The sequence below is a fragment of the Sorex araneus genome, chromosome 5 (assembly GCF_027595985.1).
Source record: "Sorex araneus isolate mSorAra2 chromosome 5, mSorAra2.pri, whole genome shotgun sequence".
Lineage (NCBI taxonomy): Eukaryota > Metazoa > Chordata > Mammalia > Eulipotyphla > Soricidae > Sorex > Sorex araneus.
The window spans coordinates 79,757,907-79,775,597 of record NC_073306.1 but is presented as its reverse complement, the minus strand read 5'-3'; the positions used below and the strand labels follow the sequence as shown (position 1 = coordinate 79,775,597).

At 35.8% G+C, this 17,691-nt stretch overlaps 1 protein-coding gene across 13 annotated transcripts in view; it reads left to right on the top strand.

Annotated features, from left to right (window-relative positions):
• ZNF644 (zinc finger protein 644) overlaps nucleotides 1-16,994 on the top strand; it is a 91,251-nt gene extending 74,257 nt beyond the window's left edge. For all 13 annotated transcript variants that reach the window (XM_055138652.1, XM_055138645.1, XM_055138643.1 and 10 more), the window contains 2 exons: nucleotides 14,525-14,627; nucleotides 15,287-16,994. In XM_055138652.1, coding sequence (XP_054994627.1) covers nucleotides 14,525-14,627; nucleotides 15,287-15,479 — 296 coding nt within the window. In that variant the 3' untranslated portion in view covers nucleotides 15,480-16,994. The remainder of the gene's footprint in view (nucleotides 1-14,524; nucleotides 14,628-15,286) is intronic.
• Nucleotides 16,995-17,691: the final 697 nt, after the last annotated feature.

The window sequence follows — 17,691 nt, the reverse complement described above, 5'->3', positions numbered from 1 at the left end:
GACTTTTATTTCATTATCTTCAGAATACTGCATACATTGGAAGGAAAGTGTCATGGTTGCTTGTCTGTAATAGACTCACCTTTCTTAAATAATGATTTTCACAGTGAGAAGAAAATAACTTTAAAAACTGGTACTAAATCTTTTCATCAGTTCCACTAATACAGTATCTCTACATTATTTTTCAGTAAAATAAATATTTTTCATACCATTCATTTCTGAGAGGAATATGAGATTGCTTAATAGGATCTTTAGCCCATTATTATCTTTAATGATGCAATTAACCATATAGGCTAGAAGTAACAACTGCTAATGAAGATATAACATAGTGCCAAGTGCTGAGTGATATATGAGCCACTAGAAAAGTAAGCCCTATATTGTGGAAAATGCCATTGAAACACTTTCTGCTGTGATGGAAAGGGGGAAAATAGTATTGTGAAAGCTTCCCATGGTGTATTAAATTACTTGTCCTTTCATGAGTGCCTCTGTGATGTCTTTTAAAATATTACAAAATAATTTTATAGTGATTCAAAATAATCTTCATCTTCAAAATAATTTTATAGTGATTCATTCAGTTGGAAGAGTACAAGTAAAAAATTCTAATCATCTTTTGATTAAACACTAAAGGAGCAAGATAGATTCTAGTTAAAGGGAATGCCTTGTTAATTCCTCTTGACTAGCCTGTGAGATATATAAGAATGAGATGTGGCCTCAGTTAATCTCAGACCCGAGCAAGGCTGAACAGAGTGAGGTTGATCGAAGGGGGGCAGGTTAGCCTGGTGCCTGCCAAACAGCCCCTGAAAGCTGCTTGCTCCCACAATCCAGAATCACTGCCATGCCTCTAGCCAGACTCTGCCACCTTGAGACAAATCTCACTGAGATTTCACTGTATCACTGTCATCCCATTGCTCATCGATTTTCTCTAGCAGGCACCAGTAACGACTCCATTGTGTTACTGTTTTTGGCGTGTCAAATACGCCACGGGGAACTTGCCAGGCTCTGCCGTGCGGGCGAGGTACTACAAATTTCTATTAAAATCAGACTCGGGAAATGGTGCAGTAGTACAGCAGGGAGGGCACCTGCCTGACACACAGACAAGCCGAGTCTGCTACCGACACCTTCTAGGATCATCCCCGGAGCCAGCAAGGAATGATCCCAGGGCATCACCAGATGTATGGCCCAAAACCAAATAATGAACAAACAAAATAGTAAAATGAGGCTCAGTCAAAATAAAGGAAGCCCGGGTAAGGGGGTTCCCTCAAAATATACATACTGTCCCCACTACTGAGATTTGCTGCTGAAAATTCGGTATGCTGGTTTAGTGACTGAAATCTCCAGACTTTCTCATGGTCTGGATGGACTACCTTCCCCCGCCACCCTGTATCTCTGGAATCCCCGACAGTCACATCCACACCCCAAAGCTTCAACCTAGTTAAAATTTTTTTTAAAATACTACACAGCTCTGCCTTCCTGATAAAAATACTGAATGCCCTGAACAGACACAATGACCTCTTAGTACCTATATTGCAAACCATAATGCACAAAAGGAGAAAAGGAAGAAAGTTACCTGCCGTAGAGGGAGGCACGGAGGGCAGAAGGTGGGAGTTTTGGGAACTGGGGACATTGGTGTGGGAAATGTACACTGATGGAGGGATGGCTTTTGGAACATTGTATGATTGAAACACAATCATGAATAGCTTTGTAATGGTGATTCATTTTTAAAAAAATAAAGGATGAGACAATGAAGTGCTACGGAAATGAAAGGCACTTGCAGCTAGACTAGGATCCTGCAAGACATTGAAGTAATAATTGATTTAGACCCTGAAAAGGAAAATGCATGGGATCAAGGAGTGGAATGAAGAGACAGTTTTTGAAATTTTGTTTCCAAGTATTAGGAAGATAAGGGAGAGCAAGTAAATTGTACATAGAATTAACTTAAATCTGTGATGTTGAAATTTTGTAGCAAGAAAAAAAAAAACTGAAACCTTTCAAGGATTTGAAAAAAGTCTTTTTAAAATATTTTTCTTCACTTTATTTAAACATTACGGTTTACAAAGTTGTTCATGATGCATTAATTACTGGCATTTAGTATTCTGCCACCAGTCCCACCACCACTTGTTACCTTCTGTCCACCATTGTCTTCATTTTCCCAACCATTCCCCAAGCCTGCCACATAGCAGGTCTACAATAATTTATTTGATACTGCTTATTACCTCTAAATGGCTAAATGATTTTTTAAAAATCTTAAAAGAAAATTCCTGAAAATTATATCTCACTGTGGGGACATTAAGGCCTGGTTTGAGGGTTTACTAAGCAGTTGTTGCTTTTTAAGTCTTCTTAGTTAATGTTTTTGTTAATCAAGATTAGTTGACTTCTAGTTACAGTCTTCTGGGACACTAGCATTGTAAAGTTTGGCGATATTTTGAATGTGGCCACATGCTCCAGAAAAATCCAGAATATTTAACTGGGCAGTCCTACAGGAGGCATGGCATCAGCTGCTGGAATATGAGTGCTGTTGCTGCCTGGGCTTTGGTAAGGCGAGAACTTGGCCCAGCCCCTCCTGAAATCACCCAGAGAAACTGCCTTTTGTGTAACACAGCCAGCGAACTGATTCACACAAATGGTGGGGGTGAGTTGGAGCGTTGAAAAGGAGGAGCAGTGGGTGAGGGAGATGGGTATACCTGCAAAGGATGTGGTATTGGAATTATGTGTTTGGGAAACCATCATTAACAGTATTGAAAATGACTGAATCTTGAGCCAGAGTAATAGTACTGTGGGTAGGGTGTTTTCCCTTGCACATGGTTGACTTGGGTTCTATCCTCGGCATCCCATATGGTCCCTGGAGTAGCACCAAGTCATTTCTTAGTGCAGAGCCGGGAGTAAACCCTGAGCATCACCTGTTGTGGTTCCTCCCACCCCCTCCAAAAAAAAAAAAATCACTGAATCTCAGTTTTAAAAGTTGCTAGTTTTGGGGTCTTGTTTTGTTTTTAAATATAAAAGTAAGTAAAGCTGTTTTTAAGGGAAATGATGTGATGAGATAATTGGGAAATTGTAGATGTGATCATTTTGAGAGTCCTTAGGACAATGACAGAATCTAAGGGAAGCAGAGTAGTTATACCAAAAATGCTATGAATGGGGCTGGAGATTAAATAGTATTGTGGGTAGGGTGCTTTTCTTGCTCATGGCTGATTTCAGATCTATCCCAGCACTGCATATTGTCTCCAGTGCACCCAGGATTGATCCCTGAATACAGACAGCTCTAGGAATAAGCTCTGAGCACTGCTGGATATGGCCCCGAACCTTCTTCTCTTCCTCCCTGCCAATTTTTGAATTAAAGTAAGCAGACGTTATCTAGTTAAAAATTCAAGAGTAACAGAGAAGGGAACAACAATTAAAATGTGGTTGTTGGTCATGTGGGGGAAAGATGATGCGGGCCGAATATAGACTAGAGACAACACAATGGCCACTCAACACCTTTATTGCAAACCACAACACCTAATCAGAGAGAGAGAACAAAAGGGAATACCCTGCCATAGTGGCAGTGTGGGGTGGGGGGAGACGGGACTGGGGAGGGGGGGAGGGATGTAGGGTTTACTGGTGGTGGAGAATGGGCACTGGTGAAGGGATGGGTTATCAAACTTTGTAAGGGAGAAACATGAGCACAAAAATGTATAAATCTGTAACTGTACCCTCACGTTGACTCACTGATTAAAAATAAACTATTAATTAAAAAAAAATTCAAGAGTAAGGGAAAAGGGTCAGATGCTTTAGTGATTTAAATCCTATAACTGGAAAGAGGGAAGGTGCTTGTACCAGTCCGGTGAATCCATCTACTACCATGATATCTGGTAAGCAGAGTGAAGGCTTCGTTGCTTTTCTAGACTCTTTGGTCTAGCAGTCTTATCACCTAGTTGTCTACTATAACAGAGCAAAAGCCATGCTATTGAATCACCACAGGTTTTTCTTCCCCAACCATAGTTTTTACTGTAGAATTATGGTGTACAGTAGCATTCATAACAATACTTTAGGTTTGCACCACATCTCTCCATCCCCTTGGCAGCTCTGTTCTTCTGACAGTCTCTGAGGGTCTGTAAGTGCATGTAGTTTGTTCCTTCTGTGCTTCTATATGCTCTACATGAGTGAGATCACCCTGTATTTGCCCCCCTGATTCATTTTGCTTAGCATGATGCTACTAGTTCCATGCAAGTGGCAGGAAGATGCATGATTTCCTCTTTCTGTTAGCTGAAGTAGTATGCCATTGTGTTTATCTACCACAGTTTCTTTATCACTCACCTGTAGTTGGGCAATTGGGTTGTTTCTAGATCTTGGCTATTGGACTAGTTTCTTTCCCCACTAAATCTACAATAGTGGAACCAAGAATTTTATGCCTTGGTAGCATAAAACATTTGTATTTTATGATCCCTGCTTTTTCTGGCTATTGGTTATAAAATTTAGGAATTCTGTTTGAAATTTTTTTTCTATCAACTGTTTTTCATAAAACTCTTAAATAGTTCTCCCTCATTTCTGTTGGTTCTGTTGCTAATACTGAATTTTGTCTCTAGATTTCTTTAAGCAATGAACTTAATCGAGATTTTTGTTAGGGTTTTTTTAAAATGTCGTCTTTTTTTTCTTATATCTTTCTATAGTTGTAGTATTGTTTGCTGTGCTTTTTCTAACAAATTTCAGTGTTCTTTATAGTCTGGATTAACACAGTTAACCCTTACCAGAACAAAGCTGTTTGATGGCGAAGCTAAACTATAGATTATCTGCACAAAGTTTTTTTTAATGGAAATAATAAAATGCACATGTATTTTTTACACATTTCTTTTGGGAATAAAGGCAAAAGGCTACCTGGTTCTCCAAGTATGTCCTTTACTTGTCTAAAAAGTGAAAAAAGGTACGGTTCATAGATTTTCTTAATTGAATATCTTGGAGTTTGGGAGATAGGATTAATGCTTGCTATCCGATATTTAAAACGTGTATTTTGTTGTAGTCTTAGCCAAAGCTAGCTAACTGAAAATAACCAGCTTGAGTTCTGTTTGGATTTTTGAGGGGAGGAACATCCTGTGGTGCTCGGGAACTGCTTTCAGGGGTGCTGGCAATAGGACTAGAGCTCCCAAAGCACAATGTGGCCATCAGCCTTTGGAGCATCTCCTTGGCCCAGTAGTTTGGATTTTGACTATAGTGTGTAGCGCTCTTAAGAATTGTAAAAAGCCAGATTAGATCAATTAGGATTGTCAGTTTATTAGGCTTGGCTGTATTAAAATTATTGTGACCCCTATGTAACTTGAATGATTAAACAAAATGTTATATTAAAGATACTTTAAATTTTTTAAATAACTATTTCCTTAACTAATTTTGTAATTGAGAACAATATCTACTTCTATTAACTAAGCAATGATACTTTGGAAACATTTAAACTTTTAGAGGACAGAATGTATTTATATTCAGATAATTTCTTCTAAACATAAATGATTAAAATCTGATTTCCATTGTATATTTTAATTTTATTCCAATTTTGGGTGTATCTTTTGTTGCCTGTTGGTAGTGCCTAAATTGCCAAAATTGCCAAATAAAACAGCATGTAAATTAAATTTATCTTAAAAGAAAAATTTTTTCATAGCACAGAGAAATAATAGCTTTTCTATCTTGTTTGTTGAAGTAAACAATTGTAGCTAGTCTGTTACTAGATTTCATGTTTCAGTAAGTTGGAAAAACTCCACTTTCTATAGTTAAAAGAATGTGATAAAGTATTATCTTTACCTTTTCGTTTCATATCTTGAAAGTGTTTGCTCAAAATAACATTTTATACTAATTATCCTTACTTTAAAGTACACTAGAGGCTTCTACAGATGTAATTTTTCTTTCTCAAATTACACCCAAGTGAAAAGAATACCTTTGTTTGCTTAAATTCTTGCTTGTTCTTAAATTGTCTTAACCATTAAGCATATAAGGCTGCTGATAACCATGCTATAACTTCCTATTTTGTAGGGGAAATTTAGGCTCTGTTCTTCTAGACTAATATTTGTTAAGGTATAAACTAATTCTTAGACAAAGGAAATTTGCTTTGCAAATATTTTACATTTCATCCTTTTCTTAGTAAAACTTTAAATTATGCAGAATCTAACTTTGCCATGATTATTTATTGTTTTGTGTTTGTGTTTTAGTCATTGAGAATGAAAACTAAACCTTAAAACATTACTAATTCTAGAGTAAAAATATTAAGAGAAAATCATGGTGAAAATAAAATTCTTCTGAGGTTGCTAATGAGTGTATCTTTCAAAAGACCTAATGATTTGAAAGGGAGCACATTACTTTCTGTAACAATAAAGAACACAAACTGTTTTAAAATGTATATATTGTGAGGCTTCCAAGATAATACAGTGGGTTTGGCACTTTCCTTGCATGCAACTGACCCAGATTTCGTTCACAGTATCCCATTCGGTCTCCCAAGCACCTCCAGGAATAATCCCTGAGCAATAGAGCCAGGAGTCAATCCTGAGCACCACTTGTGCCCCAAAACAAAGAAAGAAAAACACACTTATTATAGCAGTATAATTAGGAGCGAAGAATTGGTGTTCAGTATAGTGACGATCCTTTCTAATTTCTCTGAATTGAGTGTGGGAGTTAATACTTCTCACCTATTTTAATACCTGGTTTGTTGATTTGTTTAATGGGCCAAGAGATTAAGTAGAACCGAAGGAAGCCTTTCTCAGGGTTGTAAGGTGCCAGGACCCAGGACTGGGTACATAATTTGCAAAGATCAGTGTAAAATGAAAATGCAGTGCTTTGTGTTAATAACTTCCAAACTTTGCAAAGCATTAAACTAAGTATGGTACCTTGTATAAACTAAACTACACAGTCCAACATTTAGGAAAAGTCTGTTTTGTAGGTGCTTTGTGCGTAGGAAAGAGTGCACTTTTCTTAACAAATGGTTTCTCCTATCTCCCATCCTTATTTCATACAAGTTAATGTGTTCCCATGCTCACCATCCCATTTCCTCACAGCTCCCAGGGAAAAAAGCCATATTTTTTCAGTTGAGGCTCAGAAGAAAATGCTAATATAAGTTATCCTACATGCGGCAGCCTTCTGAACCTTTTAAGGATTAATGGCAACAGTGAGAATTGAGGTCGGGTTGGCGGGGTGGGGGTGGAGTGGTACCTTACCAAGTAGTGCTCAGGGCATCCAAACCCCTGGTAATTCTGATAGATAAAGTGTGTGCTTCTAAAGAGGACTCGAGTGTGTGGTGCTGCTGCTAGAGATCAGAGTGCTCAGGACGCTTCCAGTGCCACTCCCTGTACTGGTGCCAGGGATCAGACTGGAATTGGATGTATGAAAAGTATAGACTTCCACTCTGTACTCTCTAGCCTCTGGATTAAGTTTTTAAATTTTTTAAATTTATTTGTGTTTTGGTTTTGGGTCACATCTAGTGATACTCAGAGGTTATTCCAACTCTATGCTTAGGGTTCACCCCTGGTGGTGCTCAGAGGACCATATGGGTTGCCAGGGATCTAACCCAAGTCAGCTGCATGCAAAGGCTTATCCACAGTGTTCTCTCTCTAGTACCAGGATTAGTTTTTCAAGTCTACCTCATACTTTGGATACTACTTGGATCATGAGCATTCTCTTCTATCTCACAATTACCATGACTACCTGCACCACCAATTTATAAGTATTGGAGTTGCTGCTTACATATTTTTTTCTAACTTTTTGAATGATGAGCTTATGACCACCTTTATGCCCAGCTCATATAGATAACTAGACAGGGAACTTTTTTTTCATTTCTTTAATAGAGCTGTATACCTTATTTTGGATATATTACCTGGCAGTTGAGTTTTGAGCTAGTTAAGGGTGAAGCACATGAAATAATTGGTCTTTAAAATGCTTGGAGAAGAGGATATTTTATCATTAAATAAAAACATTTTGGTGATGGGACCAAAGAAATTTTGGTGATGGGACCAGAGAGAGTACAGTGAGTAGGGATGTTGTCTTGTATATGGCTAACCTGGGCTTATACGTATGGCTCCCTTGAGCCCTGCCAGGAGTAAGCCTAAGCACCGTCAGTGGGAAACCAAATTCAAGAAATTAAAATTTTTAAAATGTTTGATGGCTGTTAATTTAGTTTTTTTAAAAAAAATTTTATTAGTAACTCACTGTGAGGCACAGTTACAAACTTATGAACTTTCATGTGTGCATTTTAGTCATACAGTGATTGTTACATCCCTCCACCAGTGCCCATTCTCCACCAATGTTCCCAGTATCCCTCCCACAACCCCCACCACCCCACCCTGTTAATTTACTTTTGATATACTTTACCACAAAACTCAAGATGTTTTTAAGAAATACTCTTACTCCATTAGGTTATTTATGTAATTAAAAAGAATTAATTTAAGTGAGTCTATGTAATGGGAAGGACAAAATAATTCATTTGATTGTTTATGTAATTTTTCTTTTGTCTATAAAACTAATCTCTCAGAAAGCAGACTTAATTTCAGTGTGTTGTATTATTAATTTGCCTTTCACTGATTAACTTTAGTATTTTAGAATAGTGTTTCTCAACAATTTTTTGGCCAGTTCCCATTACCAACTTTGTTCCCATCTTTTCACCCCCCCCCCCCCACATGGTTGTACAATTTCATGCTCTGCTTTCCCTCATTTATGCAGTTTTCCCCTTTGTACCCACTTCCCCTCCCAGTTAAAAAAAGCTGCTTTAAACACATATGTTGTCCTTGTTACTTTTAGACATATGTTGTGATCTTTATTATTGTATTTTGTAACACAATAGTGTGGTTTGGTTTTTGGTTTGGTTTTATTTATTTTCAAGGATTTAGAACTGTATTATATTTTCTTCCCTAGTAATAAAAAGTAATTGTTTTACTGAAAGTATATTCCAAAACTATTTGTGTATGGCCATATAGCTTAGTTCAGTTCCTTTTCTTTAAAAACAGTATTTTTGGACCCAAAGAGATGGCTCACATGATTAAGTATATACTTTACATTTGGCAGTCCTGGGTTCAATTGTGGCACATGGTCCATCAGCCATCACTAAGGAGTGACTTGTGAGCACTGGGAGAACCCCCCAAAAACAAATTTAAAAAAACATTGTAGTCTTAGGTAGATTAGATTCTACAAATTCACTAACTTCAAAAATTGTTGCAGTCTTCTCATTGAACTTGGTCCATAGTGTATTTCCTCCCTTCTTGAGTAGGAATCTAAGAAGAGTTTGTGAGACGTGGGGTTTATTCTTTTCTGAATAGATGGTACTAAGAAGAATCTCTAGAATTTATTGTTTCAAAAAACAAATTTCAATTGCCAGAGCAATAATACAGCAGGTAGGACATTTCCAACTTGGGTTCAATATCTGGTATCCTGTATGGCCCCTGGAGTCCTCCATGAGTAATTCCTGAGCACAGAGCCAGAAGGGAACCCTACTTTAATGTACATAAGTACAATAGTTTTATTGTAAAGACTGCTTAAAGTTTCAGTTTAGCAACTTATGCCTGTGAAAAACTGTTACACCTTTGATTATTTTTAAATTAATTTTTTATTGAAAACACTGCGATTTACAAATTTGTTTGTTATACAGTTATGTTAAGCATTTAGTGTTCCAGCACCATGTCTGACTTTTCCTTCACCAATATCGTTTCCCTCCCTATCCAACCTGCTCCCTTAGGCACATAGCAAATTTACTTTATATTGCTTATTCCAACAAAACTTTAAGAACTGGCAAATTGAACAATCAGGAAATAAATTAGTGGGAGACAATTAGTAATTACTATGTGATTTTTGACCTACATAAAGAAGAAAATTGAAAAACATTTAATACAAAATAATAATACGCCTATTCTTATTTACATATATGCATATTGAACTCTGGAGTTTAAAGTCTTACTACTTTTGCTTTTTGGGTCACACCTGGCGATGCACAGGGGCTTATTCCTGGCTCTGCACTCAGGAATTACTCCTGGCTGTGTTCAGGGGACCATATGGGATGCTGGGAATTGAACCCAGGTTGGCTGCGTGAGACAAATGCCATACCTGCTGTGCTATCGCTCCAGCCTCAGATTTTATTTTATACTTGGATCTCATTGTGGTAATCATGTCTCACCTGTCATTAATGCTCTTAAAGCAATTCTATGTCAATATATTATGGAACTTACATGCAGTAAATTTTCCCCTTACTGTCACTGTCATCCCATTGCTCGAGTGGGCACCAGTAATGTCTCCATTCGTCCCAGCTCTGAGATTTTACAGCCTCTTTACTTGTCTTTCCCAAGGATTGGAGGCTCTTTCAGGGTCAAGGGAATGAGACATGTTATTGTTACTGTATTTGGCATATTGAGTACACCATGGGGAGCTTGCTAGGCTCTTATGTGTGGGCGAGATACTCTCGGTAGCTTGCCAGGCTCTCTGAGAGGGTCGAGAATGTATATCAGAGAATACAAGCTAGTATGTTAAAACCAAACGCATTTGTGCTGCTTTAGGCACATCAGTAGGCTAGACTATAAGAGGTCCCCTTACACTTACATATAAACACTAGGGTTTGCAAAGTTGTTCATGATGATTTGTTAACAAGCATTCAGTATTCCAGCACCAATACCACCACCATTATACCTTCCCTCCACCATGTTCTCCAGGTGGCCTAACCACTTCTTAAGCCTGCCCCCATATAGCAGGCCCTCAGTAATTTATTTTATGTTTCTTGTTACCACACATTTGCTAACAGAATGTTCAAAAGATGTTTCCTTGAAGAAAGTTAGTGATAATTGTTGTATCTCACCATGGAGTCATTAAGTTCCTGTATAAGAGCTTTCTAAGATGCTAATAAAGTTAAGCCTTCTTTGTTTTTGTTTCGTTAATTGAGATTGGTTGCCTTCTATGTTACATCTCATCCAACCTAGTATGCTGCTAGTGATTTTTCAGTGTTGTAGAGTTTGATATGTGCTCCTGGATGTCCGGAATTTTTAACTGAGTGATACAGCTGGTCTTAAATTTGTAACTGGGTGGCAGCCTTGGACACCTTTGATTATTGGTTTTACAAATATTCATGAGCCCCATAATACTGAAACTGAATGTGTAAGTGTTGTTTGTTTTGGATATTTTTTTTCTAACTCCTACTGGAATAGCATGGTAGGAATAAAGCTGCTTTTCCCTTTAGGCTTAAACCAACTGTTAAATGGGAACATTTGTATAATAAAAAAGATGTTTTACGCATCTTTTCATTTAGTGAAATACTGTAAGTCATCTTTTTTAGTGTAGATGTCCTTTTGACCTACATGTTAATTGTGTTATTTTTAAAAAAATGCATTTCTGAATAAGGTGAAGGTGAAGGTTGGATGTTGGTAATTGAAAAAAACTATTCGTGTACAATTATTCATGTTTTATAAATGATGATGGAGATAATAAGGTACTGAGATATTTAGGCACGGTGATATGAGATCCTAGGCTTCTAGTCTTTCCTTATAGACAAGTTTCTAAAGAATTCCTGTGCGTGTGATTCTCTAAACATACTGAAATTACTCTGTACTATGAATTCTTAGTCATGTGCTGTCAGAGACCACCTACTTTCTAGAGTTATAATTCCTTTAACTACAAAAGGTGTGGCATTTTCTCTTAAAATGTAACGATCTTATTCACAAAACTGCCTGAATTTTAGTTTATAGAATTTAGTGTCAAAAGTCATTCTTTTGTCTCTGTTAAAAATCAGTGTCCTTTGTCTTAAAGTAAAAATGTGTTTTGTTTTTTAACTATTGCAGCATCTTAAATGTAACTGAAGTGCTTAAGCTGGTATTCTTTTTGCATACTTTCCCATCTTTAGCTGCACCTCTTTCTCAATTTGCTTTCTATAACATTGACATTCTGGGAATTAAGTTTCAGAGGATTGTTATATTTTACTTGTAGTATTTCTGTAGTATTTGTATTTTAAAGGATGTGTCAGTAGAGTGTGGCAGTTTTGAGAGCAAACAGTCTTAACACAGTCTTATCAAATAATAGTCTATCTGATATGGTCCCTCATCCCTAGTACCACCTACACTTCCAAGCACTGCCCCAACCTCTACCTCAAAGTCTTGACTTGAGGATCCCAAGAGATGGATAGCTCAAAGGACAAGGGTTGTTGAGGGAACTAGGGAGTTCTTTGTCTAATCCCTGGCACTGCACATCCCCCGAGCTTGCCAGGAGCAACATCCAGGTCACTCACACCCCACAGCACAACTGGGTGTGGCCCCCAAACAAAAATAATCTGCCTGTAAACACATATACAAATGCTTGTTCTGAATAGGGACAGGGAGTGTTATGTCCTTTTTACCCTAAAGATGGAGAAAGAGTGAGGTGTAGCATTTCATTCTTTGTTCCCAAATTCTTTACTTCCAATGAGGAAAAAGTAGGTGCATGATACCTTGCGCTTCCTGATATTTTTGAAGAATCGAATTCTATGCTTAAGCTAGGTCAGTGACATACATAGACACTGTGGCACTGTCCTCCCATTGTTTATTGATTTGTTTGAGCGAGCACCAGTAATGTTTCCATTGTGAGACTTGTTACTGTTTTTGGCAAATCGAATATGTCATGCATGGGTAGCTTGCTGGGCTCTCCGAGAGAGACAAAGGAATCGAACCCAAGTCGGCCTTGTGCAAGGCAAACGCCTTATCTGCTGTGCTATGGCTCCAGTCCACACAAAAGAGGTTACCAAGGAAAAATATGTACAGTCCATTTCAGATGTATGAACAACTTTCAAGTAAGGAAAGGGGCTTCAGAGATGTGGAAAGCGGGTACATTCTGTGCCAGCCCCCTGCGGGGAGGGGCAGCTCGTTCTCCACTGCTCACTCTCATACTCTCATACTCTGCCACAGCTCACTCTCATACTCTCATACTCTGCCAGTGTCCTGGCCCCCAGGCCAAAGCACCATAGGATAGTTAAGAATTTAAGTGTGACTGCTAGCAACAAATCTCATTTAAACAAGTGGTACAGAGGTGGTCTACAGGCCTGATATCTCTATTAAGGTTAAAAAAACAAATGCATATGTTGTATAAATGTCAAAGGTTTATAACTGAGTTTCTGTTTAATTTTTACTTTAGACACATTTATTATGTTCCTAGTATATGACAGACAGACTCTTGACTGATGAACTTTTGTTAAGACTTGGCCAGATTTAGGTTGCTAAGCCTTGAGTTTCCCATTCTTTAATTTATAACTTGATTTCTAGTAGTTCTTTGCTTATCTTCTTCTGAGGCTAAGAAGAGAAAGGTTGTGAACTTGACTCTTGAAGAGGCAGGTGCCAGGAAGGTGAAATCTATAGCTTGGATGAAATTTAGGCTTCTTATGATTTTTAATTTTCGGTATGACATTTCCATTAGCATTGTCATTTGACTACTTGTAAGGAGCTATATTTGCTGGTTGTGAAAAGTAGCATCTTTTCTTTTGGAATCTCGACTTCGAACAACTCAATTCACAGAGTCATTGAGGAGCCAGTTCCTGTTCTCTCTTTCCTAGAATTTTCCCACATGATTTCACATGGCAGGGTAACAGAAGAAAAGCCATTTGGGTGACTCTTGTTATGACTCTTGTTACATTTGAATCCCCCTCCCTTGGATCCCTACAGATAAATTCTTAAGTTCTCTTCCTGCTAACTCACCAGCAGCATCCTGAATACTGTCATCCCTTCGTTCAAAGGAATGGTATAGTTGTATTTAATAAGGACCATGAAAATGTTATGTTCTATTTATTCCTGCTTGTAAAAAAAAATTTCTTATCAGATTTTTTAAAATAAGTGATTAAAGGAGAAGCCAGGTAATAAATATCAAGAACAATTAACAATAAACTTTTAATCCATTTTAATATTAAATATTCCCCTCCTTTTAAATAACATTTGTAAAATTGCCGCAGAAGAAAATGTAAACCTAAAAAGTAATTTGCATTAAATTTTGGTCCATTTGTAAACTTCTGAGATAGTCTGAATTAACATTTATTTTTAGTAAAATAAAACAATTTTTTATGTAATATAGATTGATCAAAAATGAAAGTTGTCTTTTTGCCTTTTCAAACATAAGACCAGTGATAATTATAAGGGCAATTTATTATTTGAAAATTCAGAGTGATTTGCTATAAAATTGATTGTTCATTGATCTAATTACAACCGTGATGCTATTCCTCTGCCAGTTTTTAAAGCACTTAAGATCTTAATGAAGCAGTAATCAAATGTATACTGATTGATCTTAAAATGTTATAATTTGTTAGAATGACAACCTTATTAAAATTAAACCATAAGAAAAAGTTAGCTTATTAATTTCAAATTGGGTATATTTTTTTCAGATCTAATTCACTGGAACTAAAAGCAATATAGGAAAAATGTGTGCATATAATATAACTACAACTAGAGGAAACCACTGCACATTAATGCATGTTTCAGGAAATACAAATGCAGACATTTTCTAGCTTGAATTAGAAGACCTTTGACCTTCATAGAAACATGTATGATGTATGTTTTAGAATATATAAGAAATGTCAAGTCTTTTCCTTCTTTTTAAGCCTTAGATTGTAAGCAAAAGAAGTCAAGATCCAGATCTGGAAGTAAGAAGAAAATGTTGACATTACCTCATGGTGCTGACGAGGTCTACATTCTCAGATGCAGGTATATGCCAATATTGTCATAAGACATACTTCATTTTGTCTCAAGACATATTTTATATTTTATTGGGGATTTTTTATTTGTGAAAGAAAGTGAATTCTCAGCAATTATGTTTTAAATGAACTTTGGGGAGATAAGCCTAACTTGTAATTCAATAACTAATGAACCAAAGTTTCTATCTTAGTTAAGAGCCTCTTTGATAATGTGGTTTGCAGTTTATATTGTTGTGTTCTATTAATTTGGTTTCTTTGATTTAATTTATTTTATCTTGAGTTTCTGGTTATTGGGAACAATTTTCTTTATTCATAATTCTAAACTAAGTAAACTCTTTCATTTTGTACTTCATTTCGTACTTTCTTGGGGATTTGAAAGAATTCTGAATCAGAGCTCTTTAAGAATGGTACGTTAAATGGTACATTTAATACAGTTGTTTTGAGTATATTAGGACATAAAGGTATTAATCATCTTTTAGATAATGTTTCTGCCTCTATAAATACAACTATTGCTATTGTGTTAAATAATTTTACCTTCATTTAGAAACTTGTCAGGAGTATCTCCTATAAGTGGTGGTTTACATTTTATACTCATGGATTTTACATGAATTATTTTTAAATAAAGGGAATTGCTTATGTTAAGAGAACTATTATCAACTTCTTCTGTAGGTTTTGTGGCCTAGTCTTTCGTGGACCATTGTCTGTTCAGGAAGACTGGATTAAGCACTTACAACGACACATTGTAAACGCTAATCTTCCACGGACAGGAGCTGGCATGGTGGAAGTAACGTCACTACTTAAAAAGCCTGCCTCCATTACAGAAACTTCATTTTCTCTACTAATGGCAGAAGCAGCTTCATAGAACAAAGAAACCTTTTAAATAACAAATTTGAATTGGATGTAAATTTGAAATTCTTTGTTTTTTTTATGCCACATTAAATTATCCATTTATAAATAGTAAAGCAGGAAAATGGGGAAAAGTGAATTAGAATGACATCAGAGCAAATTGAATACTTCAAACAGTAAGTAGTCTATATTTTCTATAGGGTAAAAGATGTGTTTTTAAGGTTTACTAAGTTTTATCAGTTAACTCTTCACTCAGTAAAAGAACAGTACATGTAAGCCATGTAAGCAGTCATCAATAAACAGTTGGACATGAATATTTAAAGACAGACTTACTGGAAAATTATGTTTTCTGCAGTGTTACCAGAATCAAGATTCTGTTTATTCCCCACAAGACTTGCATTGAAAGATAAGATATTATATTTTGTTTGTATGTATTTAGTGTTTTGTATAATATCAGGAACCGCTAACTAAATTTACTCAACTTAGGGCATTAAATATCATGTACTTCATAGTTTGAGACTGTTCACTCAAATAGGGCAGAGTACAATTCTATCTAGATGTGTAAGTGTTTTTTTTTTAATCACATGGAATGATTTTTTTTTTATACTAAAAAGTGGAGGAAGATTTGCTTAAACAAGTGTTTCTAAAAGAAATATGTACATAGTCCTGGAAATTATTTGTGGTAAGGAAATATTCTTTACTCCAGTTGCATTTCTCAGACAATAAAGTGGTGCATCCATGCTACCTCCTACTTTGTCAACAAAGATGCTATTTACCCTTTACATTTTTGTATCATAATAGATTTTAAAAATCTAATGTTCTTTATTGCAAAACATCCTTTTGTTAACAGATTTGTTTCTTTTTAATGTTTTACTTAAAAATTGACATGCTTACAGGACAGGTTTACTCTTTATTTAACATTGTAGAAATGTAATTAATAAACGATGCTCACTACACAATTTAGAATAGACTTTCTCATTTATATTCTCTTCCAAATTGATCTGTTAGCAAAACTTAATACACCAATTGAAATATTTCTACATATGATGAGAATGTTTACAATTTAAATTTTAGAACTTGTTTTGGATGTGATTATATGTACGAAAATCGTGTAACACTATGCTCATGCTAAGAACCGACATAATGGAATTACTGAAATAAATGTGCTGTGAGGAATGGAAAATATGGTGCAAATGTCTTGGTCATGATAAATTGTGATTCTTCTTTTAAACTCTTTCCAAAAGCAAATTACTTGTTTTAATCTGAAATCAGATACCTTTACAAATAACGGTTTTTGTATGCAAGCACCATTTTGTTTTATTTCATGTAGTATATGACTAATACTATAGTTGAAACAAGGATATGCATTGATACTTTTCTTCTTATGTAAATAAAGTTAAAAACGGTTAAAATAAGGAGTATTTTGGTAGAGTATATACATACCTCACTGCCAGTGAAATCGCTTTCCTATGGTATATCTCCTTACCAGAAAAATCTCTAAATAAAAAAAGACAAAGAAAAACTTAATGACTACATTGTGAAATATTTCTTGTTTTTATCACCAGTGCAAATAGCACTTGAGGTTTTGTTTTAATTTAATCTAAATTGTTTATATTTTACTCACAGGATGTAGTTTTTCAGAAACAACATTAGATAATTTTTGTGAGAAAGACATTTTCTCTTTTATGATTAATCAGACTTGCAAATCCACATCAGTCTTAGATGTGAACTCAAGTTTAGTTTTTATATGTTCATTTACATATATGTAAGCATATATAAATATGTAATATGTGTGTACATATCTATATATATAAACTCAACTTCTTAAGTATACTTACGTGTGTGTATGTACACACATACAAACACACACACACACACCCATTCTCAGTCCCTGGTCTCCTGATCCTCCTGGTACTTTTGGGTAAGGAAAAAGTATTTTTAAGTTATTTTCATTTTTAAAGGGGTTAATTGAATCTATTGTAATGATACTAAAACATTTTTGTATACTAGTTGTCTTTTACTAAACAACTGTCATTGATGCTTAATACAGGTACATTATTTGGAAGAAATACTAAGATTATAAAGGTCTGAGTTTTACTTTTAAAGATTTATGAAGACTTGCAATTGTTAGAGCCCTTTTTAGCTCTAACTTTTATAATTCCATAATTTTATTACTAAGGCAGCAATGAAGAATATAATAGGTGGTTTGACTATAAGTTTAATAAGCA